The sequence below is a fragment of the Sorex fumeus genome, unplaced genomic scaffold (genome assembly GCF_029834395.1).
Source record: "Sorex fumeus unplaced genomic scaffold, SorFum_2.1 ptg000061l, whole genome shotgun sequence".
Lineage (NCBI taxonomy): Eukaryota > Metazoa > Chordata > Mammalia > Eulipotyphla > Soricidae > Sorex > Sorex fumeus.
In genome coordinates, this window is record NW_026606118.1 from 6312480 (window position 1) to 6339916 (window position 27437).

The 27437-nt window shown below is 49.2% G+C and overlaps 2 protein-coding genes across 3 annotated transcripts; both read left to right on the top strand.

Moving 5' to 3' along the window:
• The first annotated feature begins 559 nt into the window (after positions 1–559).
• Positions 560–27395, top strand: TMEM242 (transmembrane protein 242). The gene is made up of 4 exons (XM_056125927.1): positions 560–658; positions 1146–1246; positions 2646–2783; positions 25171–27395. The coding sequence occupies exons 1-4, from the start codon at positions 580–582 to the stop codon at positions 25267–25269; spliced, it is 417 nt and encodes a 138-aa protein (XP_055981902.1). The 5' UTR covers positions 560–579; the 3' UTR covers positions 25270–27395.
• LOC130034421 (L-lactate dehydrogenase A-like 6A) lies at positions 19189–20302 on the top strand. 2 transcript variants are annotated; one of them, XM_056125926.1, is made up of 2 exons: positions 19189–19534; positions 19700–20302. In XM_056125926.1, the coding sequence occupies exons 1-2, from the start codon at positions 19235–19237 to the stop codon at positions 20300–20302; spliced, it is 903 nt and encodes a 300-aa protein (XP_055981901.1). In that variant the 5' UTR covers positions 19189–19234. The 2 variants fall into 2 exon arrangements, with proteins under 2 accessions (XP_055981901.1, XP_055981900.1); XM_056125925.1 differs by having other exon boundaries at positions 19189–20302.
• Positions 27396–27437: the final 42 nt, after the last annotated feature.

The following is a 27437-nucleotide window of genomic DNA, read 5'->3' on the forward strand; positions in this document are numbered from 1 at the left end:
CAGAAGGAACAAAAAGGCTGTTTGTAAGAGGCTGAAGGGCAGGCATCTGGCATGCTCAGGTGGACCCTGGTTCCATTCCGGGACTGCTCCGGCGCGTCTGAGCCTCGCGGGGTGGGGTATGCGTGTGTGTGGGGGTGGGGTCGGGGTGGGGGTGGGGGGGGGGGGAGGTGGTCACTTTTGCAAACTGCACCGCCGCTTTGCAGCCAGGCTCCGGGGAAGCGTTCGCAGGGGGCTCTGTGTCGGGGGCGCCTCCTCTCCCCTGCAGGCTCGACCCTCTTGCACCCCGTTCCGGCCAGCCTTAGCTGGTGCATCAGACCGCGGGAGCCAAACCCTTAAGGACGGGCAGGAACCGCGGCTCCTGGTTTTGCAAACTCTGGGCCGCGACCTCGCGGCCTCCCGCAGTCGGGCCGGGCCGAGCGTGGTCTGCGGCCGGGGGGGGGTCCCGGGCCGCGGGCAGAGCGGGGCGGACCCCCGCGAGGGTCGGACCCGTCCCCGGGTGCACCGCGGCGGAACCTTCGCGCCCGGCTCGTGTCGCTCACCCGGACGCGGCGGCGCGCGCGGGGCGGGCCCGGGCGGGACATGGAGGCGGCGGGCGGCGGGGCGGAGCGGGGGCTGCGGGCCGCGGGGACCCCCGAGGACCGGCTCTTCCTGGTGAAAGGTGCGCGGGGAGGGTGGGCTGCACCGGGCGCGCCCCGCTGCCCCCCGCCCCGGCCCACGGCACGTCCTGATGCTCGGGCGCGTCCCGCTGCCCACTCCTTGCCCACGGCGGGTCCCGGTGCCCGACCCCGGTGTCTGCACCCCGAGTCCCCAGCTCGGGGGCTGCAGGGAGACCCCGGACCCCGGGTTCTGGCAGTTTCTCGGCTTTCAGAGCCGGTTCTGAAACTGCAGCTAAGCAGCCTCTGAAACGCACGTGTGCGCTTGCATCGGTTGGGGGGTTTGGTTGGTTGGTTTGTGCTTTTTGGGGGTCCCCCTCCCCGGCGATGCACAGAGGGGTCACTCTGGGCTCTGCACTCCTGGCGGTGCTGTGGGGTGGGGGGACCCTGCGGGATGCTGGGGATCGAACCCGGGTCGGCCTCCCGCTGCACTCTCGCTCCTCCCGGCGGCGTGCCCGTAACCTGCGCCCCGCGCGCCCCATCTCTCGGCAGGTGGCCTCTTCCTGGGCTCCGTGGCCGCGGCGGGGATGCTGGCGGGATTCGCCACGACGCTGTCGGTGGCCAAGAAGAAAAGCCCCGAGTGGTTCAATAAGGTTTGTGACGCCCAGTTCCCTGCCGAGCGTTGCCTGTGCTTGCAGAGAGATGAAAGCCGATTGTTTGTTCTGGGACCAAGGACCAAAGATGATGAGATGCCGGGGGTCTGTCTTACTGCTTTCAAGAGTTGAGTTAACGGCACATCATCATCGATTCAAGACACGTATCAGTTGGGCTAGTGGCCATGTCAAGGCAATAGTGGCCTTTGGCCTTCTCACCAGTTTAACTTTCCTCTCATCGGTACACAGACTCTGAATCTCGCTTGTGCAGTTGGGTTTTTTGTTTGTTCTGAGTTTAGTTTTGTTGTCTTTTTTTTTTTTTTTTGAGGGGGGTCACAGCTGGCGATGCTCAGGGCATACTCCTGGCTCTGCACTCAGGAATGAACTCCTGGTGGTGCCCGAGGACCATATGGGATGCCGGGGGTCAAACCCAGGTGGGGCACATACCATGCCAGAGTCCTACTGCTGTTCTGTATCTCTGGCATTACCACTTGGGTCGTTTTAACCAGAAAACACCAGATACAGAAAAATAGCTTGCCACGTCCATAAAAATCTAACCACACTTTTTTGTTATTATTTTGGGTTTTTTTGTTGTTGTTGCTTATTTGTTTTGGGGTCACACTCATTCCGCAGTGATATATATATATATATATATATATATATATATATATATATATATCTCACAGTGGGTAGGGCACTTGCCTTGCACATGGCCAAGCCAGGTTCGATCCTCGACAACCCCTATGGTTCCCCGAGCCCTGCCAGGAGTAAGCCCTGAGCACAACTGGGTGTGGCTGAAATATTAGTTTTAATGCTTTTTTAAAAAATTATTTTCTGCACACTTGGTTGTTTGAAACAACCTAGTTTGTTGGTCTATCTAAACCCCCAAGTCCTCTGTGGGGAGTGGAATTACCCCAGAGCCCGACCTTTTCTGAGGTGGGGGGAGCCTGTCGGTGAGCGACTTTCAGCATCTGCCTCCGGACCCCCCCAATCCCATCTGGCCTTCCTCGCCTGCCCCACGTGCCCCAGTGGGGCTAACTCACATCTCCCCTGCCTGCCCCTGGGGTGACAATATACCTGGTGTCCTCAGAAGAGAAGCAGCCGGAGCAGATGGCTTAACGGGGTGGACACCAGGTCCAGTACCACGCAGCATCGCCCAGAACTGGGCCTGCAGTTGCCCCTGACCTCCGGGGAAGGGGACCACAAACTGGTGGGGTGTGCTGGGGGCATGGGGCGACGGGGTGTCTGGAGACCCATGCTGCGTGGGGTGCTATACACGCCTCCTGTTGTTCCGTGCCCACCGCAGGAAGCTGACGTTAGAGCTTACTCTGCCTCCCTGTGTGGGCCCAACCTGCCTCTCTGGCCTGACCCACCCGTGTCCTTCCTTTTTCTCCCACAGGGCAGCATGGCCTCGGCTGCCTTACCGGAGAGCGGGTCTGCCCTCGCCCTACGAGCACTGGGCTGGGGCTCACTGTGCGCCTGGTGCGGGGTCGGCCTCATCAGCTTCACTGTCTGGAAAGCACTGGGAGTTCATAGTGTAAGTAGCCACCGTCCCCGTGTGTGTCCCGAATGTCCTTCCCACTTCCTGTGGCCCAATGCCCTGGCTTTCTGATTTGCCCGTAGTTGTAAACTAGGAATCTGATGGCAGCGCATGGCACTAAGGTCATACTGGTTAACTGCGCCACTGCGTTCCTTGGCGGTCAGGTGTCCAGTGCGAATTGTTGAAGGTGGTGAATCTTCTAGTAGAATAAAATAATGACGGTTCATTGAGAATGTTTGTTGTCTGTAAAGCGGCATTAGTGACCACTCAGTAGAAGTGTTTCATTCGAAATAGTACTCTGTGCTGTTGACATCCATATGCATATAAACATCCGTCGAAAAATATAGTACCCAGATGTAGAAAGTACCACTAAGGAATCTTCCCCAAACAAATTTAAATTATTGAGATGATTTATGTGTAAATGCATTAGGTGTATGTGTCAGGGGGGAATTTGAAAAGCCCACGTGTGTACAATCTATACTTTGAGCTAAAACTCCCCATACTCACAGTGTCACCAAGACTCCTGGTGGGAAGGCCAGTGGCCAGATGTATAGGTTAGGGGGCGGCAGGGGAACCTGGATGGAGGTCTGGGTATGTCATGGGTGAGGGGACAGGGCTGAGGTAGACCCAAAGTGAGGCGACAGAAGGGGTCAGGCTCTCCTGGCTTGTGGCAGGGCAGTGGGTGTTGGGGGAATGGGCAGAGTGTGGTCACTGGGGACTGCTAACCACCAGGAGAACCTGGTCAGCGGGTTTCATAGACTTTGGGGAGAGGCTCAAGGGCTTTATCCGCCGCACACTGGGGGTCCCTAAAGCAGGAGCCCTGATGAGTTCTGCAAGACAGTGAGCCTCACACAGGGGTCCCGGAAAGGGCGTGTGTTCAGAGATGGGGAGGAAAAGGCAGCAGTGCCCTGGGAAGAGGGAGGCAAACCAGGTGACAGTGGGGGCCATGGGGACGCAGGTGAAGGATGTATTGGAGGCTCATGGCGGGGGTGGGGGGGAGAGTGGGCAGGGGGACACGCTACGCTGGCTGTGAGGAAGGGGAAGGGAAGTGGAGCCCAGTGCCTGGGAGAACAGGCAACTAGGCCTGAGGCTGGAGAGGGACAGGAAGGCGGGAGGGGGGATGGGGAGAGGGGGGAGAATGAACAGCATGTGAGCGTGCCCTTGGCGACATTTATAAAGACGGAAAGCGATCGGGGTGGGGGCAACTTCAGGGGGAGGTATTATCTTAAATGATTGACATTTCTACATAATTGGTTTAATGGTCGTATTTTTCCACTCCAGATATATTGATCGATGTTCTCTCCCAGTCTAAACTTTTATAGTAATACTGTCTGCCAATCATTGATTATAACAATAAAGTAGGAATTACTTAGAAAAGTTAGAAAACTGGTAACTGAAGGTTTGTGATTTTTTTTTGAAATTTTTTATTAGTGAATTACTGTGAAGTGCAGTTACAAACTTATGAACTTTTGTGTTTGCATTACAGTCATACAATGATCGTTTACCCATCCCTACACCACCACTGGTGGTTTGTGCTTTTTATTGTTAATCTCAGTTTTCACTTTGGACCAATATAAAAATCTCTTCCATTTGAGACACTGTACCTCCTCTTTTTTTTGACATCCAAAAATTATTTACTGTACTACCTTTACCACAAATAAGTTTTTTTTTTAAATGTAGGAGGACAGCTATTTATTCAGCCAGATTAAGTTGACTGAATTGAGCATGAACTCCACTTTTACTTTTTTTTTTATTGAATCACCGTGAGATACAGTTACAAAGCTTTCATGTTCCAGATTCTGCCGTACAATGATCGAACACCCGTCCTTCCACCAGTGCGCACTTTCCACCACCAGTGTCCCCAGTATATCCATCCCCCACCCCCCATCCCAGCCCTCTCCTGCCTCCATAGCAGAAAATTTCCCCAATACTCTCTACTTTGGGGCATTATGTTTTGCTCAAATTTTCCCACCACCATTCAAGCCTGCCTGCCAGAGGCAGATGCTCAATCATTTATTGTCCGTTGCTTATTCTGAATATCATGGGTGCCGCAGCCACGCGCTTCTGGAATCCTAGATTGTAGGTGGTTGGATTCCAGAGACATCTCTGTAGGGCACTAATTCATTTTGGGATTCAATTGGGCATCTCTGGACCAGGGCTGTTGGCGTGCTAAGATGGCGCCTGGAGGCACATTGTGGGGGTGACAGCCAGGCTGATGAGCAGGTGGGGAGCTAGGGAGGGACAGCCTGGTGCCTCTGCCCCCATGCAACACGGAGATTTAGTCCTGGAACCCGCATACCTGGGCCTTGCTTGTGGAAGTTCTTGGTCGCTGGGATTCCATGTGGAGTATATCCTCTATTATCAGTGAGAGATTGGCACTCAGAGAGGGTGAGTCACTCGCTCTAGATTACACAGCTTGAAACTGGCAGAGTTAAAATTTGAATCCAGGTCTAACAGTCTTTGGAACCAAGACATTCCTCCAACCTTACTCCCTTTAGCTGAGGTGGGAAATCAAGAAGATGGAAGGGGTGAGGATAAGTCAAAAGAGGTAGTGAGTCTGGTTTTGGCTGTGCTATGGCCATGTCGGTTCTTGATAACTTGGCAAGATTTTAGTGTGGGCATAATCATCAATTATGATTTCTCCTGGAATCATAATTGATGTCCCTCTGGCATTGACGCCAGCCTTCCTTTATCATAGACTATTTCATCTGTGATCTACAGGCAGAAAAAGGCTCTGGATTTAAACAATATATGAAAATCAGCATTATGTGGCGCAGTCCGTTATTTTAAAATAAATGGGGGGAAACTGGCAGGAAATGCACTTGGTAGAAATTGTGAGTGAATTCCGAGGAGATGGATGGACTTTTCGTTTTAGTCTTCTGTGTCCTAAATTCCTTTAACCAAACAGTGCTCTTCAGAATAGTGCTCTGTCGTTTTATTTATGTTGAAGATGAAGCACATATCGGAATTGTACTTGAGGGGCATGTGATACTTAATTAAGTTATTAAAAGCTTTTTCCTTCTACGAAGCGACAGTCTGTTAGCACTTGATGTTGACTGCACAGAACCCAAAGGTGCTGTTGCCAGAACTTAGTAATGAACGCTCAGGTCTCAGTGAGCCGTGTAGCCACAGCTCTATTTGAGAGGGATGCCAGGGAGGGAGCCCCGGCCTCAGACACGCCAGGCACGTGCTGTACCGCCGAGCTTCATTCATGTCCCTGAGCAGGGCGTTTTGAGGTACTTGAAGATATGAATAGTCTCGAGTGTCATAATGAATCTATCCAAATTGTCACAGGCCAATAAAATTAGGTTTATTTACATTCAATGATATGTGTGAGTTCTTGGGCTTCATGGGCGAGGCCCCTGGTTGTTAATCTTTTTGCGCCTGTGGACTGTCCTCAACCCACAGACATTCGATCAAATGCCCTGGAGAATGGATGTATTTATTTTACCGCACTGGGCAGAGTAAATGACGGGGAGAAAAATGATTTCCCAGTTGGCACTATTGGTCATAAAGATTCCGACAATCTTTTTGTGCTATGTACTTAAATAGAAAGAAAGACAGACTCTAGGGGCCAGAAAGAAAGAGAACAGGAGTTATGACACGTGCCTTGCAGCCTGTATGATCCCCTATGCCCTGCCAGGAGTGAGCCCTGAGCACAGACAGGAATAAGCCCTGAGCACTCCTAGGTTTGGCTCCAAACCCAAAAACTAATTAAAAAATAGAATTAAATAATAAAGGCTGATGTGATAGTACGGTAGAGCGTTTGCCTTGCACACGGCCAACCCAGGTTCCATCCCCAGTATTCCATATGGTAACAAGCCCCACCAGGAATAAGTCCTGAGTGCAGAGCCGGGAGTAACCCCTGAGCATCACCAGGTGTGACTCAAAAAAGTCCCCCTACCACCCCCCCTCAAAAAAATAATGAAAACAAAAGCCTGAGGTGGGGAAGAAGAGACTGCAGATATATTTCCTGCCTGTGATCCTGGACACACATTGATTGCTCAGCTGAGAAGTGTCAGAAAATGAGCCCCCAGATCCTTTTTCAGGGGCTCATCTTTGAAAAGCAGTGGTGTTTATTAGTTTGTTCAAAAGACATTTGTGCCTACCCCGAGGCAAGTTCCGGGCTGGACAGGCACCACTAGATCTGTCCGTGGCAGGCTTTGTCTGACGGGAGTTGCTTGCCGACCCTATGTAGATTCTTCCATGGTCCAGTCCTGAGGCTGGCCGGGAGCAATAAGGGTCCTTTTCAGCTCTTCACATAGCCAGGGTGCCCGGGATCTAGCGATGAACTTTCATCTTTCCCTGATAGGAAAAACAATCTGAAAATATTGAAAAGAAACAGACCAGGAGTATGTACTCAATAAACTCAGATCATTCTGCATGAGTTGTAAGTAAATCAGATCAATTCGTGTCAGACAACTGTTGGTTGTATATTGAGCTGTGTTAAATCACTAGAGCGCTAGTATAGTGGATAGGATGTTTACCTTGTATGCCCTGGGTCCAACCCCCAGCTTCCCATATGGTCCATTCAAGCACTGCCAGCAGTGATTTCTGAGTACAGAGCCAGGAGTAATCCCTGAGTACCTCCAGGTGTGGCACCCAAAAATCAACCTCCAGAATAAACTCAGTTCACACACACATCCAAAAGGGTACCCTCTACTGGCCGTCCAGGAGCTGCTTCCGTTCCCGTCTGTTAATCCACAGCGCCATCTGCTGATGTAACAGTCACATGTTTAAAATGCTTCAAGAAAACTGCATTTTCTTAGAGATGGTTTGGATTTTTACTCCATGTTTCTTTGTAATTATGGAATTTGTTTCACAAATAACTTGCATAGTACACTGGATATGAATCTTCATTTTAAACAGTGGTGTCTTGTTTAATCAGAGGTCCCAGAGAACGGACCGCTATTGACCCAAAGCAACTAAATGTCCCTGGGGTTGACACGGGATCCCCTTGCCTTGTGCACAAGTCCCTGATGGTGTTTCTGCTTCATCTAAGACTTTGGTGACACCATGCAGTCATGAACGTGGCAGCTTAAGCTTGAAAAGATTGAACATTTATTGAGTCGTGGCCCCTAAGGCCGCTGTCCAGATGTTCATGTCCTGTATCGGTGAACACAGGGCAGGGCAGAGTGAGGTCGTTTCACAGTTTCCAGTCTAGGGAAGCCTGAGTAGCAGCCCGTTGGTTGATACCAAACAACCATTCCGTGTGCCAAAGGAAAACTCTGCCCCCTGCTGTTCATAATGTGGTACTGTCGCTCCCCCAGCAATGACCTGTTAGTATTTTCCACCTCTTATTTATAGCCGGTATTGACGCTTGAAGGATTTCTAAAGAGGCAGAGCATGTTTGTGGTTAGACTAGGTTATTTTTTCCTCTCCTTAGTAGAAATGCCTTCAGGTGTATAAAAAGTTCCTATGTGATGGGAAGCATCCTCGCTCTCCGTACGTGTGGAGTGTGCTCTGTTGTTTGAGGCTGTCACCCCTAGCACCAGTCAGAAGCACCTACTGAGGACACCGACTGTGGCTTGCATCTACATGGAGAGAGATTTATGACGCCTGGTATAGTTAGGATTTGTAGGTAATAGACAGATGTTGCTTCGTAGGATCATACAATCTGTTATTATGAAATATTTCCATTTCTCCAGACACTTGAACTTAATAGCCAATTAGAAATAGAGGGATCTGCTCTCTGGAAAGAAAGATGGTGGCCACATGGGAGCCTGATGGAGAGCAGGTCTGAGCCGGGGGTGGGGGCGCGAGGATACCTCATGGGACGGGGGGCGCTCCGGCCCGTCCTTCATGCCCGACCGAGGTCACCAGTTGCCCCCCACGAGCAGCTCTCCGGCACGGCCACGGCCCCAGAAGCACAGAGACCAATCTCTTAATTATCTGACTCTCAGTAGAAATACTTGCAGGGTTAATAAATAAAATAGCAGAAATCCAAAACCATCATTTAATTCTTGAACCCAGCTGTAGAAAGCAGATCATTTCACAATGCTTTTTCAGCATGGCTGAGTTGGGGGGGGGGGGTAAAGTCTAAATAATAATGGTGCAACTTTTATCAAAACAATGAAGCTAGTCAAAGTAGACAGAGTGTTAACTAGAATTCATCTACCCCACAGACATTGGGGGGGTTGGGGGTGGGGGTTTATTGGGGTCCTTCGTGGTGAAAAAATAAGTATTGGTAAAGGGAATTGTGATTGATATTTGCATGACTGAGACCTAAACTTGAAAGCTTTGTAATTTTTCCCACAGCGATTCAATAAATAAATAAATTTTTTTAAAAAGAGAGAAAGACTAGAAATAGAGGGATCTGGGGCCAGAGCAATAGACTGGAGGGAAAATATTTGCCTTGCACACGGCTGACCCAGGTTTGAATCCTGGCATTCCATATGATCCCCTGAGCACCGCCAGGAGGAATTCTTGAGTGCAGAGCCAGGAGTAACCTCTGAGCGTTGCTGGGCATGGCCAAAAAAACCTAATACTTTTTAATTGAGGTAATTTTTTGTTGATTTTACCAGGGATAAGACATATATACACATATATGTGTGCATACACATTTTTTTAAAGAATGAAAATTTTACACTGTGTTAACAAAGATGACATTAATTTTTATGAGAATAGGTATTCACTATTAAATTTTAAAATCAATATAGAAAATTATGAAGTAGGGAAGTTTTTTCAAAATTCACAAAAATCTCACTAAGTTGTGATCACTTCCGTTCTCTTTTGAGAGCCACAGGCAAGCTGGTATGTAAACATGGCTTTGTTGTACTGCCCAGGTCCGAGCAGAGGAGCCTGTTTGCGGAATCTCCACTGCATGGCCATGTAGTTCCCTGCTGTCTATACGATTCCCTCAGTCTCCTGCCAATGGCATGCAGACAGTAAGTTGTCTTTTGTTTGGGGGCCACACCCAGCGGTGCTCAGAGCTTACTCCTGGCTCTCCGCTCAGAGATCTCTCCTAGTAGTGCTTGGGGGACCATATGGAATGCTGGGAACTGAACCCAGGGAGGGCAAGCACCCTACCTCTGTATGATGGCTGTGGCCCCAGTGATTTTTCACTCTAAAACCTAACAGTGAAGTCCAAAGCATTCCTTCCGTGTATTTTTGTCACGGAATCAGTGCTCAAGACAGGAAACATCCTTGCTGAGTCAGTGCATTTTCATGTTTCCATGTCACTGACCAGCCTCCAGAGGAAGTTCAGACAGTTTTGCTGATACCCATAACACACACTCTTCCGAGAGCCCCCTGCCCGTGGCTTCTGTGACTCTGGAATTGTTGCCTGTTGGTTAGATGGAATCAATTCTCCTTCCCTTACCGAGACTGAAGTTCCTGCTGCTGCCAGAAATTTGCAAACTGGGTCTTGCCTTCCCCCTGGGCCATCTCGCTTCCTGATTCAATCTGCTGATTTTTCAAGTGCCCCTTTTCTTTAATAACAAGATGTGTAGCTAAGACTCATGTATACTTTTCTATTTTTATTTTTATAAAGTTGTTCACAATAGTTCATTACAAATAATGTTAACACCAATTCCACCACCGTGCACTTTCCCACCACCACAAGAGGAAAGTGTGTTAAGATTGTTGTATTTCACCCTGGAGCCATCTAAGCCCTTATATAAGAGATTACAAGCGTGTATATCAAAATCCAACAAATGTGTGCTACTTTTGGTGCATCAGTGGGCTAGAGTGTAAGAGGACTTCGCGGCCGTTCTCCAGAACGTTCTGTGTTGCTCTCTTCTGGGAGCTTTATTTCACAGTCTCTGGATCTTGGCCGTTGATGAGATTATATGGCGCCGGGGGCAGTTTGTGGCGTGACTGCCAAGCTACTGGAAAACTGGGGAGCTGCAGGGAGGAGGCCAAGTCCCGTTCTGAGTGGGCTTGGGGATCTCAGTCACGGGTCCCGCATACTTGGGTTTTTCTGCAGGTTTCCCTGTAGGTGAGGCTTGTCCAAGCTCGTGGAGAGTGGCCTTGAGGATGGCTGCGGTTGGGTTCTGGAGGTTTTCGGCTACTGGGGTGCTGCTTGGGGTGGGGAGGGAAACTCAACCTGTCCTCCTCCTCCAAGGTGCCCCAGTGAAGACAGCCTGGCTCGGAGTCAGGATGTTCTGTGTTGCTCTCTTCCGGGAGCTTTATTTGATCATCTCTGGGTCTTGGCCGTTGATGAGATTATATCGTGCTGGGGGCAGTTTGTGGGTGTGATTGTCAAGCTACTGGATATACGTACTTTTCTAGAACTTGCCACTTGACCTTCCTGGCTGTCGGGTCCTAGCCAGTCGACCCTGGCACTCTGGAGTACGATCCCCCTGGTCGCCGGACTTCATCCCTATAGGAGAGGGAGTGGGAAGGGGAGAAGCCTCTGCGGACTCCTGCTGCCACCGAGAAAGAACCACGTGGAGGGGGGGAAAGCTGGTGGTCAAATCAGCAATCCGTTTATTAGCTCTCAGGGATTTTTATGCATACATTTCAGGGGCATCACATTACCCTGTCAGGCTCAATGCAGATGTTAATGATTTACATCTCCTGCTCTCAGGGCCAGGTGTATTAGCTCAGGTAGATGGTAACTATTACATCCCTCATCCTTAACAAGAGTGCCTATGTGTGTGTGGAGTGCTGAAGCCAGCCCCGGGGCCCCTGTAAACAGGGCCAGCTCTTTCTTCCAGGGGCAGGGGATTTGGTCAAAGTCTCAGGCTGGCTACTGAGACCCCAACACCTGGCCAAAGAAGGGTCCTGTCAGAGAGGTGATTTTCCTAGCCTTTCCTCTAGGACAGTAGTGGATCCCCTCTAACGAAGGTTCTCTTCTCCAGCCCTTTTGTGGTAGCTGCTGCAAGCATACTGTTGGTGTTAATATTCAGACCCACTTCCCAGTTACCTTGTGAGCGGCTTGGAGGCTTCTACTAATTATGGTCCAGTCTTTTTGACTTTTTGTTTCTTTTGGATTCACTAACTTTCCTGTATATTTCATAATAAGCACTTCCGTTCCTCCACTTTTTTTCTTACCCATTTGATCAGTGAAATAGCAGAGTAGGGTGAATGTTAGAATAAGTGAAGTAAAATTAGAAACGCTCGGAAGTTTTTTAGTTTTGAGATCTTTGCAAAGCAACTGGAGTTCACACTTTGTTCATTGGTCCCGGCCAAAGATGAAGCATAAGCCTAAGTCTCTGGAAGATTCTTTCACAGTCGTGGCAAGTCAGCGATCTGCAGGGAAGTGGGAAAGGAGGCTGGAAGGGTTCCCCGTGTCCTCACTGATCTCATCGCACTCTTGCACAGATCTCACCAGCTTCCTTCCGTGGCTTCCTCTGGTTGTCACAGCCAACCAACCCCTCCTCGCCACCCCTTACAAATAGTACTTTCTAGAATACTCAGAACGCAAGTCAGTATGCTTCTTGCCAAAACAGCCTTCAAACAGCTTTAAGCAGCGAAAAATACTTCCCTCCATCATTTTAAAAGCAACTGGAAACGGCACCCGGCATCCATTAAATTGAGGTGACAGGTGACAAGAACATCTAAGCCTTAACTCCCTGTTCCTTTGCAGCGCTCATGGGCTTGGCATGCATGTGAATGGTGGGGGGACAGTTTGGTGACAGATGACTCCCAGGGACTGTTTAAAATGGGAGAGGATGACCAATGCACTTTTTTTTTTTAAAGGAAGAATTGGGGGTTGGGACATTGTTTGGCCTGTTGCTCAGATACCTCTGACACCTACTGGTTTCAAGAGGTAAAGCAGGGTCCCTGCGTCTTTTTTCTTTCTTCTTCACTTTTTTTTTTTTATTAGTGAAACACCATGAGGTACAGTTGTAGACTTACAAACTTTTGTGTTTGGGTTTCAGTTATACAGTGATCAAGTACCCATCCCTCCACCAGTGCCCATTCTCCACCACCAATGAACCCAGTAGCCCTCCCACCCCCCATCCTCCCACCCCACCTCTATGGCAGGGCATTTCTTTTTGCTCTCTCTTTCCTTTAGGGTATTGTGGTTTGCAATAGAGGTATTGAGTGGCCATTGTGTTCCGTCTATAGTCTATTTTCAGCACGCATCTCGCATCCCGAGCAAGTCCTCCAAACATCCTTTACTTGGTGTTCCCTTCTCTGTCTGAGCTGCGTTTTCCCCCAGCACGTGCTGCCGGCTTCCAAGCCATGGAGCAGACCTCCTGGTACTTATCTCATCTATTTTTGGGTATTCATCTCCCATTCTGTTATTTTATATTCCCCAGATGAGTGCAGTCTTTCTATGTCTATCCCTTTCTTTCTGACTCATTTCACTTAGCATGATACTTTCCATGTAGAACCACTTGTTTGCAAATTTCATGACTTCATTCTTTCTAACTGCTGCATAGTATTCCACTGTGTAGATGTAGCTCTCATCTATACAATCAGTCATCTGTTCTCGGGCACTCAGGTTTCTTCCAGATTTTGGCTGTTGTGAACAGTGCAGCAATGAACATACAGGTGCAGATGTCATTTCGACTACTTTTTTGCCTCTCCAGGTCTTAAACAGTTTCTGGCAGATAAGACCTGTGTGATGCTTTCTTGTTCCCAGGCCTGACACCAGTCAGGGGTGTCCTGGGGGAAGGTCCCAGCCTTCCTCCATGGGAGGGTCACCGTCAGCGTGGTCACTGGGTCTGCCTCTTGGTCCTGGTTCTCACAGTGAGCCGAGACTGAGCTGAGCCTGGCAGCCTCCCGGGCAGCTCCCTGCAGCTTGGGGGGGCAAAGGGTCAGTGGGGTGCGGAGCCTTCCCTGGTGCTGCACCTGCTGCCTCTCGAGTGCCCTGGGAAACACTGCCCAGGCCTGCGGTGCAGGTTTTCAACCACTATTCACTTCCTACTGGGCCTGGAAATACAGTGTTTCTCCGAGGGCGTTTGACTGACAGGCCAGCAGTGGTCAGGAAGCTTTCCTGAAGCTGACCCTAACGTTACTTTCTCGTGACTCCATTGTTGGTTTTTTGCCTCGTGTGCTACCACAGCCTGGAACCGAGTTTTCCTTCTTTCTTTGCAGTTTTCCTCAATCCTAGACCTTCCCGCTCTCCCCATCCTGATCCGCTGCTCCCCACTCATACTCAGGTCTCGTCCTGCAAGGCACTCCCTCCTGGCCCCCTCACTCCCAGACTTCCCTCATGTGCATCTGCAGCCCTGCGGGGGTGTCCACTCCGGACCCCAAAGTTCCTGGCCCACCTGACTGGACACTGGCGCCTAGCTCTCCTGCAGGCCACACGTGTGCCCACCTGCATTTACCCCAGCCTTGTCCTGGGTCACTCACGGTGAACAGCAGAAGTTGCGTTAGTCACCCTCCTAAAGAGGCCCTGGTCTGGGTCCGAGCCCCAAATCATCAGACTAATTGGTTCTCCCTGCCGTGCCCCTGCAGCTCACAGCTCAGTGCTCCTCTCCATCTTCCCCATCCCTCCCTCCTCTCTTCCTGCCGCTACCCCGGGTGTTTGGGCTCCCTGGTGTCTGTGAGGACCTCACTCCTGAAACGTCTTTCAGCCTTGCTGCAGCCTGGGGGAACCTGCATCTGTTTCCCCCCCCACACACCCATGTCCACTCCTGGGCCTGGGAGAGGTGTCTGATCAGGGTGCCCACAGGCACCGTCTCCTCGTGCTGACCTCCACGATGCAGCTGCTTCCCCAGCACCTCCAAAACTGCAGCCCAGGGTCATTCCTGTTGTCCTGGTGTCCAGACCCAAGTCTTGGCTCTGTTGTCTTCCTTGGACCCCACTGAGCGCTTCCTCCGGCACCTGCTGCTGGTTACTTGCCCGAGGCTACAGTTCCCCCACGCCCCGTGTACGGTCTTGCTGCCACCAGTTCCCAGTCTCGGATGACTCCATCCAGCCCCTCTCTGGACGCTGACCTGAAGCCGAGGCAACCCGCTGGTCACTCTCACACTACCCCTTCCCTTCTCTCTGACCCGCCTCCCGCCCAAGCCCCAGCCCAGCACCATCTTCCATCCAGTCCCGCTTTCCTGCGTTCCAGCCAGGCCTGCTCGGGGTACTTCTGCTCACCAGCCCTTCTCCCCGCCCCGCTGCTCCCAGTGGATGGAGCCTGGCCTTACCCGGGAAGGTGTCTCACTCCTTGATTTAAAACCAGAGACGCCTCACAAGCCCGCCCTCCTCCCTCCACCAGACTCCTCTTGATGTCAAGAGAGGGGTTAGGCAGGGTGATACCATTTCACCGAAACTCTTCAGTGCCACCCTCGAGAACATCATGTGACGACTGGAATGGGAAGGAATGGGAGTGAAGATCGATGGTCGGCAACTACACCACCTCCGCTTTGCTGATGACATTGTTTTGATAATACCAAACATTAGCCAAGCGACACAAATGCTGGCCGACTTCGACCGTGAGTGTGGAAAGGTTGGACTACAGCTGAATCTTACGAAGACAATGTTTATGAGAAACAGCCTCATTCCTGATGCCCCATTCGCTCTCAACAGAACCACCATCTCCGAATGCAACAGTCAAGTCCTCTAGGGCCAGTATGCACTTTGCCCAGGGAGCTCCACGCCCTGCCAGTGTCCATTAGGCTTCCTCTCGCATCCAGAGAAGCTTCTCCAAACCTTCAGGACTAAGAGATGCGCCTCTTCTCTCCCCAGCTCCACTCCACTCGGGATTTTGCAACCCCCCCCCATTCCCAACCCCTGATATTCCTTTTTCTCAGCACTGTTGCTTCTGTGTAGGCCGCCAAAGGGAAGGACACTAACCACGTGTCTTTCACTAGTCAGAGACCAGCGCAGAGGGTCAGGGGAAACACACTGGGTCACATCTCACCTTCCATCCCTGAGCCCGTGACCAGGCACCAACTTAACTTCTTGTACCCAGCCTCCCCACCTTCGCAGAGATCATTTTGGTTGCTTCAACTGCAGGGATGCAACTGGCATCTAGTGGACAAAGGCCAGAGACACTACTGGATCTTCCCAGGCCGGGGCTCGTGAGACCGAGTCCAGGCCAGAGTCCGAGGTGCTGTGGCTGAGTCCGGTGTGGCCTCCTGCAAGCATCTGTCCTGCCGCGTTCTTCTGCTTCGAGCCCTGATCGGAACATGCTTCCTCTTCCCGCTGCCCACTCTCTTCTCAGTGGGCAAATGAATGTTTAACTTTCATAACCACTGCAACTGTTTTGAGTTTATAAAGGTGACATTAGTAGGGTTGCCACCTCACATTAGAAACAGGTTCTGTATATGAGTAGATCCTGTATGCCACGTTTTTTGATGAATAAAGAAGTCGCTAATCGAGAACAGTATTGGTTCCGCTGGTTAATTCTAGAGAATTAACCTATGCAGTGAGAGCCTACAACAGTAGTCAGACGCTCTTGATTCTTTTATCAGTTAGGGACATTGAAATATGCACTCATTTCATGTTTTATATTTATACTGCACATTAAAATATTTCCCTTCCCCCTTCTGAATGATTAATACAAGCATCTGTTTTACACTGCCTCAAAAGTTACAGTGCCTTTAAAGTGAAATTTCAGTTTACTGGAGCCTGCCAATTTCTCTCATACAGGTATTCGAATATCATGACTAGGATGTTAGATCCAGTACTGCTGTTGGGACGGGCGTTCTGCCTTCATTTCTACCAAGACAAAGCTCTGTGTACCTGCTCACGTCCTTTCCCAGCATTCCTTGTACTGCCAACAGAGATAAGTAATTTCAGAGGCTGGGGTGGATAAAGACCCCCACATAACGATCACAAAATTGTACAGATTATATCAGTGAGCAGTAGAACCACAGCCCACTATTTTGTTTTAAAACTATATTTTGCCTTTCAAATCACAAAGCCTTTAAACATGATTATATCCATATATGCATGCTGGCAGGTTTAAAGACTATTTCAGATCAGCTTGTCTTACCACTTTCTTTTTATTTATTATTTTGCAGATCAGGGGTTTCGTGCATCAGTTGTTTTTTAAAGCTTTCCTAAGAACAAAGCATTTAAAATAACTTGAAAGGATAAAAATATTCTGCCTCTGAGCATTTTATTGTGTTCATGGTACTGTAGTTTTTTAACATGTTATGAGGTGGAGGTAGGTATGTGTTATAAAAATAAGAAATCTTTTCATATTCATAGGTTTGTTTTTTTTTTAACACATACTTCAAGCTTGCTAAGAAACCCCAAGTGGATACCCACATTCTCCACCTCATTCAGCATTCTGGGACCATCCCTGTCTCCCATCTTTCATTTTTTCACGCTCTTTCTTTACTCAACTCAGTTTCATAGTTGCTCTCCCACCCCACAGGGGTTTACTGAATAGCCCTTTCCTGTACAAGACATGTCTTACAGGACAAGGGCACACTGGCAGATGAATGATGATGCCTTGTATGCTGAAAAAGTCCTTCATGTAATCACACGTAAACCCTGTCATGGAGAAAGGTACAGGGTCCCTCCTCACACAGGAATTTAAAACATCACTACTTGGGGGGGGGGGGGGGGGCTGTGATTCTGAAGGAAAGGGTGGCCTCTTTGAACTGGAGCCAGGGGAGCTGGAGATGGTTGAAGGAGCAGAATGACTCAGCCGAATCCTTCTTTCTTGGTCTGGAGACTTGGTCATGGTCAGCTACTGCTTCCTTTTTTCTTGGTGGTGTGACCAACAGTAGGATGGGATGGCATCAGCTTTGACAGTGCACTTTGAACCAGTCATCTGACTACAGTCTATTCCTGATGAAGAATAGGCATGGCAAGGGGAGACAGCACCAGACGGTCATTCTGCCTTTATTCTATGAGAGAGCAAGGATCTATGTTTGGCATTTCGCACTGTTGAGCGGCCCGTCTACTCTGGAGGGCCCGTGTGTCTCTTCATCTTTGTTGCCTTTTCCCTTCGGATCTGGATCTCAAGACTTACTGTAAATGAAAAGCAGCTTTGTTTGAGGTATTTTTATTTTGGATTGTGTGTGTCCTTCCCCCCCACCCCTCCAAAGTTGATTTAGTTGTGACTCAGGGGAAAGCCTGAAGAGGCAGCTGCCAGAGAGATTATATTTCTCAAGATGTTAAGGCTCTAGGAAGAAAATCTGAAGCAAGAAGGTAAGAGTATTTTGGTCCTTGAATTCCAGCCTCAAGAACACTTGTGTTAGAAAATGACTTCAACGGTCAGAGGAGTCATTATAGGAACGGCGAGCCAGGCAGCACGTGAAAACGTGCCCTGTCAGGACCAGGATCAAGGAAATGACAACTGTCCGTGTGGCTCTTGTTAACGAACCCCTCGGCCAGGGTTCATTTAAGAGTGTCCCTTATTTGAATTCCATTATATCCTGCGGCCTGGCCCAGACCGACTGCTGGAGGAGGCCACTTTCAAATCCTCAACGGAAAACCGTGTCAAGGCCCAAGTCCAGGATCCAGAGATAGTACAGGAGTGAGGCCTGGTCTTGCACGCGGCTGACCTGGTGGGTTCACTGCACAGAGCATCCCGAACTCTCCAGGAGTGATTTCGGAGCACAGAGCTGGGAGTTAGCCCTGAGCATGTGGTCCCAACCCCCGACTCCAAATTCGAAAGTGGAGGGAGAGCTCCAAATACCTGAGCCCCAGGTTAGACTTATCCGCACCTCCCTCACCCCCGCCAGACCCATCCACCCCCACACTTGCACTCCCCAATCCCCGCTAAGGTTCGTAGTCTAAAGCAGAGCTCTGTTGTGTGCTGGCTGAGGTCGCCGTTCCAGAAGGGTCGGGGCTGGGGTGGGGTGTTCTGCAGGTGGAGAGAATTCCCACCTCCCACGAGCTCATCACGGGGTCTCAGGAAAGGGCTCCCGACAGTGGTGGGCTCCAACAGCACCGGCCTGGGCCGGACTCCGGACGCACTATACGCTCTGCCCACAGGATCCAACGCTTCCCGCGTCTCTAGGGACCACGCCTGCTAGGGCTCCTGCGCATGCCCGGAGAGAAGGTTCTCGAACTGCTTACCCCTGAAGCCAGGAGCCCCCGTTTCTCTCGGCAGGAGAACGGTGCTGGAGAACGCCCTTGGCCCAGCACGAGCTGCTCGCTTCCCCTCCCCCCGCCCACCCAGGAGCTGGGGGTCCCTCCAGAGGGTGGAACCCCATTCTTCTTGAAACACTGAAAACAGGGCAACCCAGGGGCCCGGACAGACTCCTCACACGTCAGAGTTATTGACACGAATCGTGTTCAGGAACACCGTGGAATTCACTTACCAGAGGACGCCATCCATCCGCCCAGCCGCTGCCCGAGGAGAGCCCCATGCGGCCCCGACGAGGCCACGCACGCAACCGACGCCACCGGAAGCCGTCGGGGAGGCGGAAGTGACGTCTAAACGCCCAGTGCGCAGGCGCGCGAGAGCCAGCCGACCGGAAGTCCCGAGCGCAACGGCTCCTCGCCCACCCAGGAACTCGTTGGCGGGGCGGGGGCTGATATATTTTCTCCCGTGGTCTCAGCAGCTAGGGGCCATGAGCCGGGCAGCGGGAGTTGTGCGGGCTGCTGGGAGAGTGGGCACTGCGAGTGCTCGTTTCCCGACCCCCAGGATGGGCCCGGGGCCCCGCTCGCCGGCAGGTGCCCCACGCAGGGCCGCCTGGCCCAGCAGCCCCGCCCGCCAGATGTCCATCCAGTCCGAGTTCTTCAAGACGTTTGCCCGCGAGGAGGCCGAGTGTCACAGTAAAATCTCCATCATAGGCACGGGGTCGGTGGGCATGGCCTGTGCCATCGGCATCCTCCTCAAAGGCCTGGGGGACGAGCTGGCCCTGGTGGACGCCAACGCCCAGCTGGTGCAGGGCGAGACCATGGACCTGCAGCACGGCAGCCCCTTCGCGAGGATGCCCAGCATCGTGTCCGGCACCGACTACGCGCTCACCGCCCACTCGAGCCTCGTGGTCATCACGGCCGGCGCGCGCCAGAAGGAGGGGGAGTCGCGCCTGGACCTGGTCCAGCGGAACGTGGACATCTTCAAGCCGATCATCTCCAGCATCGTCCGCTACAGCCCCCACTGCAAGATGCTCATCGTGTCCAACCCCGTGGACGTCCTGACCTACGTGGCCTGGAAGCTGAGCGACCTCCCCCCGAACCGCGTCTTGGGCAGCGGCTGCAACCTGGACACGGCGCGCTTCCGCGTGCTGCTGGGGCAGCGGCTGGGCGTGCACTCGGAGAGCTGCCACGGCTGGGTCCTGGGCGAGCACGGGGACTCGAGCGTGCCCGTGTGGAGTGGCGTCACCGTGGCGGGCGTCCCGCTCCGCAGCCTGAACAAGCACCTGGGGACCAAGGACGACCCAGAAGCCTGGGGCCGCGTCCACCAGGACGTGGTGGCCAGCGCCTACCAGATCATCCGCATGAAGGGCTACACCTCGTGGGCCATCGGCCTGTCCATCGCCGACCTGACGGAGAGCATCCTCCGCAACCTGCGGCGCGTGCACCCCATCTCCACCCGAGTGAAGGGCCTTTATGGCATCAGCGAGGACGTCTTCCTCAGCATCCCCTGCGTCCTTGGGGAGAATGGCGTCACCGAGCACGTCCGAGTGCCACTCAGCACTGAGGAGGAGGCAGGCCTCCAAAAGAGTGCCAACGCGCTGTGGGGCATTCAGAAGGACCTCCAGCTCTGAACCTGCCGCCCCAAGGCCTTGGCGAAGAGACTTTGGGATAAGCTAAAATTCTAAAAGCTGGAAACAAGAAAGAGGGAAGAGTCAACCACAAAGAGAAAAGCCTCCTACCTCTATTAGCACTCAGATGCTGGGCAGTACTTTTTTTTTTCTTTGTAGTTCTCATATTACTGTTCTCTAAGAAGGTCTTTGGGGTCTGTAGTTTTGCCTTGTTTCATGTGTCTATGTGGCAATTGCCATTTGGTCTGCTATGCACTATGGGAATTCTGGTTCCTTTCATTAAATGTTACTTTACTTGTTGTTAACATAAGTATATTCATTTGATAGACTATTTATTTTATTGAATCAGTGAGAAATACAGTTACGGAGTTGTTCCTGGTTGGGTTTCAGTCACACAAGAACAATGTTCCAACAGCCAGCCTTTCTTCAGTGTATGTTTCCACCACCCATGTCCCTAGTTTTCCTCCCACCCATCCCAGCCCATCTCTGTGCTCCATGACAGAACCCCCCCTCCCCCACCCCCCTAGGCACTGTGGTTTACAAAACTGTTACAGAAAGGGTATTATATGACTTTACCTCCTCAGCTGGAGCAGTAGCACAGGGCTGGAGCGATAGCACAGCGGGTAGGGCGTTCGCCTTACAAGCGGCCAACATGGCCGACCCGAGTTCGATTCCTCCGCCCCTCTCGGAGAGCCCGGCAAGCCACCGAGAGTATTCGATATGCCAGACACAGTAACAACAAAGTCTCCAATGGAGACGTTACTGGGCCCGCTCGAGCAAATCGACGATCAACGGGAGGGCCTTTACCTTTTTTACCTTTACCTCCTCAGCACTCAGTTCTTGTTCAAAACAATCATTTCCAACTATCATTTCTAACTATTGTTGACATAGTGGTCCTTTCTCTGTTTTAACTGCATTCCCTCCACCCTTGTGGCAAACTTCCTACCATGGACCAGTCGTCTTGGCCTTCATTTTATTGTTTTGGGTATTAGTCTCATACTGTGTTTTTTTGTATCCCACAAATGATTGTGATCATTCTATGTCTGCCTCTCTTCCCCTGACTCATTTCACTCAGCATGATACTCTTCATGTCCATCTGTGTATAAGCAAATTTCATAACTTCATTTTTTCTGGAGGCTACATGGCATTTCATTGTGTAGATGTGCCATAGTTTCTTTATCCACTCAGCTGACCTCGGATACTTAGGTTGTTTCCAGATTCTGGCTCTTGTGAATAGTGCTTTAATGAACATAGGAGTGCAGATGACTTTTCTGCGTTGTGTCTTAGGATCCCTAGAGCATATTCCCAGGAGTAGTATTGCTGGTTTTATGGAAGCTCAATTTCTGGTTTTTTGAGGAATGTCCACACTATTTTCCAAAAAACCTGGAACAGTCAGCATTCCCACTAGCAATAAATGAGAGTCGCTTTCTCCCCACATCTGTGCCATCACTGATTGTTATTCTTTTTGATGTGTGTGAGTCTCTCTGGTGTGAGATGGTATCTGTTTTGATTTGCATCTCCCTGATGATTCGAGATGTAGAGCATATTTTCATGTGCCCTTTGGCCATTTATATTTTTTCTTTGAGGAAGTTTCTGTTCATCTCTTCTCATTTTTTGATGGGTTTTGATTTGTGTGTGTCTATATTTGTAGTTCTACTAGTGCTTTATATATTTTGGACATTAACCCTTTATCAGAGGAGTCTTTTTGTATCCCAGTCATCATTTTCCTTTGGGGTGCAGAAGCTTCTTAATTCAATGTAGTCCCATTTGTGTACCTTTCCTTCCACTTACTTGAAGTGTCAGTGGTATTTCATTCTTGAAAATGCCCTTAGCTTCAATGTCATTCTAAACCCAGAATTGACAACAGCCCTCCACATGTACATGAGGAAATTGAAACCAAATGAACCAGTCAGTGGTAATGACATTTCAAAATCTAGAACTTTCCATTCCAGTCACTGCCTATTAGAATCAATACAGTAAGGATTTTCTAAAATTTAACTGAAGACATACCCAGAAGCTTAAAAGTACTACTTCTGCTCACCACATATTTGACCAAAATTTTTTATGTACCAGAATGGTAGATGTCACTTGCCTTAACGTGTGAAGCCCTGAGTTTCATTCCTGGCACGACATTGCACCCTGAGCATGGCCAGATATGACTGTGGTGGCTCCCCAGCACTGCTAGGTCTCACCAAATACACAGGCACCATCGTGCTGAGAATCTCTGGGAGTGGTCTGTATTTAAAAAAATTTAAAAAAAAAAAACTTTTCAGGTACTTTCTTTTGGCAAGACAAGCATGGCAATTGTATAGAAATATCCCCTGCTTCACTTCTGCTTAGTGACTGTTGGCCCTTCCAGAAGCCCTTTTGAAATGTGAATGTGAGTCACCTCATTAGATAGATGCTCTAGAGTGTGTTGGAATTTCTAACAAATAAATCCTTTCTAATCTCCAGAACACCTGATTAATGATAAGGTACTTGGTATCCATTTCCTAGCCCTGAGATGGTCCGATTTGAGTACAGCTATGGTAGACACTGGCACTTCCTGAGCCTGAGGTCCACCATTGCTGGATATCAACACTGGGACTGGACATGGGGTTCTACAGCAGGATTCAGTACTGGGACACACTAGTCATGACTGGCTCTTTGTGGAGAGTAGTTTCTGGAATTGAGCTCTACACACCAGCCCTGCTTAGGAGGATAACCTATTCATTGCCACAGAAGTTCTCCCAGGTCAGAGGATATAGGGAAAAAGGGATTGCAGGGAAGAGAGCCCCAAGTTTGAAGAATGCTTCAGACTGAAACTGAGTTAGCTGCTGTCCAGAACCTCTTACTGCCACTGTGTCCCCTCTTTACCACCTTTGAGATCCGGTGAAGGATGGTTCACTGGCAGATAGCTGGGCTCACTGTCATGGTATCCTATGCTTTTACAAACAAGTTTCCTTCAGTGAATTCAACCTCTAATAGTTTTTCCAAGCATGTTTTTAAGCAGGGAAAAAGTTCTAATGGCCTTTGTATAGAGTATCATGATTGAGAAGCCAATACCTTCTCCAGCTTGCAGATTGAAAACCGAGAGGTGAAAAAACCAAGTTTTCATTTGTTGTCTATATAAGTGGTACCAGCTTTAAAACCTTCCATGAAACTCCTGGTTTAAAGCAACTGGGGTGGGGTTGTGGGTGGGAGAGTGACTCAAGTGATAGAGCCACTCTCAAGTTCCGGGTTGGATCCCCAACACCATCTGGCAAACCTGAGCACTCCCAGGAGTGACCCTGTAGGATAGCATAGCCTTGCTGCAGGCAACTTAGTTTACCTTAAAGCAATGTCCTTTCTGTATGGACACAGGAAGACAGTTAATATTATGTTTTGTAATATTTGATTTGACTTTGACTCCAAATATATTTACCCTTGGGCATCTGACTTAGTTGCCCTTAGTTCCTAGCACCCCAAAAGCAGGGTCCCGACGAGGGACTCAGTGGAACCAGGGCAAGCTGTGAGCTACCCTGGCATCGAAATGGGCCAGGCCAAAGCGCCACAATACTCAACTATAAGTTGAGAGCATGATCATGGACAAATGTTGTCATGATCCAGAAGTAACGATGAGATTAGGACCCTGCTGGGGTTAGGAAGACTAACCTGGCCTGAGGACTGTGGTCTGGAATATATAGTGAGATGTCCTTAGGAAGAACCAAACTTTAAATTGATATATCTCTTACTGTACTCATACAGAATGACATTGCTAGAAATATTAGAAGTAGATTTACTACAACTATTGAAGTAGATTATTAGCTGAGGAAAGAAGAAAGCGACACACCCTGTATGGGATCCCACCCATAAGTGGATCTCCTAGTAATCTGGAGTAATCTCAGTAGATGATATTTTGTCCTTGAGTTAATCTCCTGGAGGAGTGGTCTTTCCCCCTCTTTTTTGATTTGTTAATGTTCAACCCACCTTTGTATCACCACCCTATATGATCGCTATATAAACTAAGACTGTAATATCAGAAGGGGAGTGAGAAATCAGGAGAGGAAGAATCAGGGGGTCAGAGGCAGAGGCAGACAAAGAGAGTCAGGGAGTCGTTGGAGCAGGAAGCAGGCGAGGGAGCTCCAGAGAGAGAAGCAGAAGGGAAATCAGAGGAGAATGGAGAGGAGATTGGAATAAACTGCAATTGGTACCAGCCAGCCTGGCCTGGCCCTCGTTCCTTCACCTGCCCATCGCCAACAGCTGTCCAACCCAGTCCATACACAGTGGCTTGAGAGCACCGAAGATGGACGGTGAGAGAGCTGCCAGGAGAGCCTGCAAACACACAACACACATCATCATTCCTTCCGTGTGCATATAATATTTTTACATGGCCCCACAACCAAAATAAAGATGAAGGGCAACTTCCATTCCCTATTAAAACTCAAGTGTAGGTCTCTAGGCTGTAAAATCAAAGAAGATGACAGTGTATTTCTTTATCTCCCCCTCTCCAGCCTCCACCCTTCACTAACTAAATGAAACTTTGCTTGTTCCTATTAACTCTCTCCCTCTACTGTGATTCCTGATGGTGGTTCAATTACACCCTGGGAACACCCAAGTGGCTCAATTACACCTTAGGAACAAGTGAAACAGAAGAGTTGGGGAATAACATAAAAAAAAAATAGTGATGTTGAGGGCAATGCCAGATGGAGGCAGGATAGTCTCCTGGAGTCATCCCACCTCTCCCTTCTCAGCCCCTGACCAGGTTCTGGATGACTACAGAGGTGGAATGTGGATGAGTCTATTCACTTCCCAACTCTGGCTCTTCACTTACAAAGCACTAACACTAGTTCTTTGAGCCATCTCCCTGGACTTCTTTTCCCTTGTCATTTGATGACTTTTCTTTTTTCCAGTTGGAAGACTTTCGAAGTAAAATGCAATCAATATTTCCAGCAATTCCGAAGAACTCTGAATCGCCTGTTGAGTGGGAAGAAGCATGGAAATCCAAATGAGATGAGGCTGGCGAAGGTATTCCAAAAGAGCTACTACGAAAAGTGTGGCTTTGTAGACACCATAGCAGAGGACTCGGGCTGATTTCTCCATTGGTAACCTTGCAGACTTGACTGTTTCAGTGGGACACTAGAATTCCGTGTCTTGTGTTATGTGTGTGTAATTTCTGGGATGTGTAAAGTTGTTCCAAAGTTAGGAAAGCTGTTTTCAAATAACTGCTTTTCTATGTGGAGGACATTCTGGGGAAAATACTTCCATTTATGACTAACACAGATGAAACCAGGTTTTGTATCTGAAAATAATGCATAATGCATGATGGAAAATCTTTATAAACAGATTCCAAACAGCTTTAGTTCTTCAATGTGTCCACTTATATGAATTTCTTTATATTTTGGACGGTATTTTATGATTTTTTTGTATTAAAGTTTCGGTAACAATAGTGTTAACATTTATTACTGGTGTTGATGCGCAAAGGGGCTGGAGCGATAGCACAGCGGGTAGGGCGTTCGCCTTACAAGCGGCCAACATGGCCGACCCAAGTTCGATTCCTCCGCCCCTCTCGGAGAGCCCAGCAAGCTACTGAGAGTATTCGATATGCCAGACACAGTTGATGCGCAAAGTTACTGTTCATCACCAGTAGCAGAGTGCCCAGGACCTTCCACCATTGTCATGTGTTTAGTCAATCTCGTCACTGCCCCTGTCCTAACACCCCTGCCCTCCCTCCACTACTTGACAATCTGAGTTTTGTAATCCAAACCCAAAGGTTTGTCATTTTGATACTATTTCTTTGTTTTGTTTCTCTGTATACCACAGATGAGAGAGAGGCAGAATTTACCGATCTTCCTCAGGCTTATTCCACCTAGCATGACACCCTCCAGTTCTAAGTTTCCGTGAACTGTCAGATCTTATCTCTTCGTATAGCTGAAGTAGTATTCACACTTCAACCACCTTTCTTCTCAGCCTGTATTTGTCAGAACCCAGACACCTTGGTCTGATTGGTCTGCTCCAAAGTACCAGGTTCTTGGGTCAGTTCTCTAGGTTGGGCAGTGGGCGTGGCTCTGGGTTCCTGGGAAAGCTGTAAGTCAAGCAGTAGAGAGAGGTGTTCTTCCAAGCTCATCCTTTGATCCCTTATGCTCACTAGTTACTTGATGATCTCACCTTTAAATCCTGAAAAAATGCTTAGACAAGAGACCAGTTGCTTATTACCATAGTTTGAAAATGCACAGCCATGCTAAAATATATCATCGATATAAAGATACACTTTTCTGATATGTTGGCCCTGTTCCTTACTGATTAACAGTAATAGCTTTGTCTCAGTTATCACCTTTCTCTCCCTCTCTTCTTCTCTCTCTTTCTCTCCCTCTCTCCCACTCTCCTCTCCTTTCTCTCTCCTACTCTTTTCTACTTTCTTTCTCCTTTCTCTGTCTCCCTCTACCCCTTCCTCCCTCTCTCTCCTCTGTCACCTCTCTTTCTCCTTTATCTCTCTCTCTCTCTCTCTCTCTCTCTCACACACACACACACACACACACACACACACACACACACACAGTCTCATGTTGGGAAGGAGTTGGGCCACTACCAACAGTGCAGTGCCAGACATGGAACTAGGGTTGGCTGCAAGTTAAGCACGTTCATCCTTGTATTGTCTCCAGCCTCAGCTTGTGTTAAATATTTTTTACCAAGAAGTTACCAGAATATTGAGTCTCAGCACTAAGGACTCAGTCCCACCCTCCTAATGAGACTGCTGACGATGAATTCTTACCCTCATACCTATCCTTCCCTGTACCCATGATCTCTTCCAGAAAACAGAATAATTTTTACATCCAATTATACTTACTGAAGGTTAAATTTTCTTAAAGATTAGAAATACTTTAATATGATAATATGTCCAGAAAAATAACCCCTGGTCATTTTAGTATCAATTGTGCAATTTCTTTATAATTGCTTAGGCTCTAATTAGCAATCAAGTTTAATAAAGTACATTTGAAATTTATCTGTAATAATGAAACCTTTTAGTTCTAAGGAAATTTTTTAAATGAAATGTCAAGTGCATAATGTAACATTTTTCTCTGGACTGTGTTACCCTTTTTAAATTGCTGCATTGTTAATTAAACAGGTGTAATCAGCGTCTGGGGTTCATATTTAACTTGCTAAAAATCCAAGATTCAAA

Bases quoted from the DNA above. Each gene is read 5' to 3' on its own strand.
- TMEM242 (XM_056125927.1), top strand. From the start codon at position 580: ATGGAGGCGGCGGGCGGCGGGGCGGAGCGGGGGCTGCGGGCCGCGGGG. The intron at 1,247-2,645 runs GTTTGTGACGCC...TTTCTCCCACAG, and splicing joins GCCCCGAGTGGTTCAATAAG to GGCAGCATGGCCTCGGCTGC. The intron at 2,784-25,170 runs GTAAGTAGCCAC...TCTTTTTTCCAG, and splicing joins AAGCACTGGGAGTTCATAGT to TTGGAAGACTTTCGAAGTAA.
- LOC130034421 (XM_056125925.1), top strand. From the start codon at position 19,235: ATGGGCCCGGGGCCCCGCTCGCCGGCAGGTGCCCCACGCAGGGCCGCC.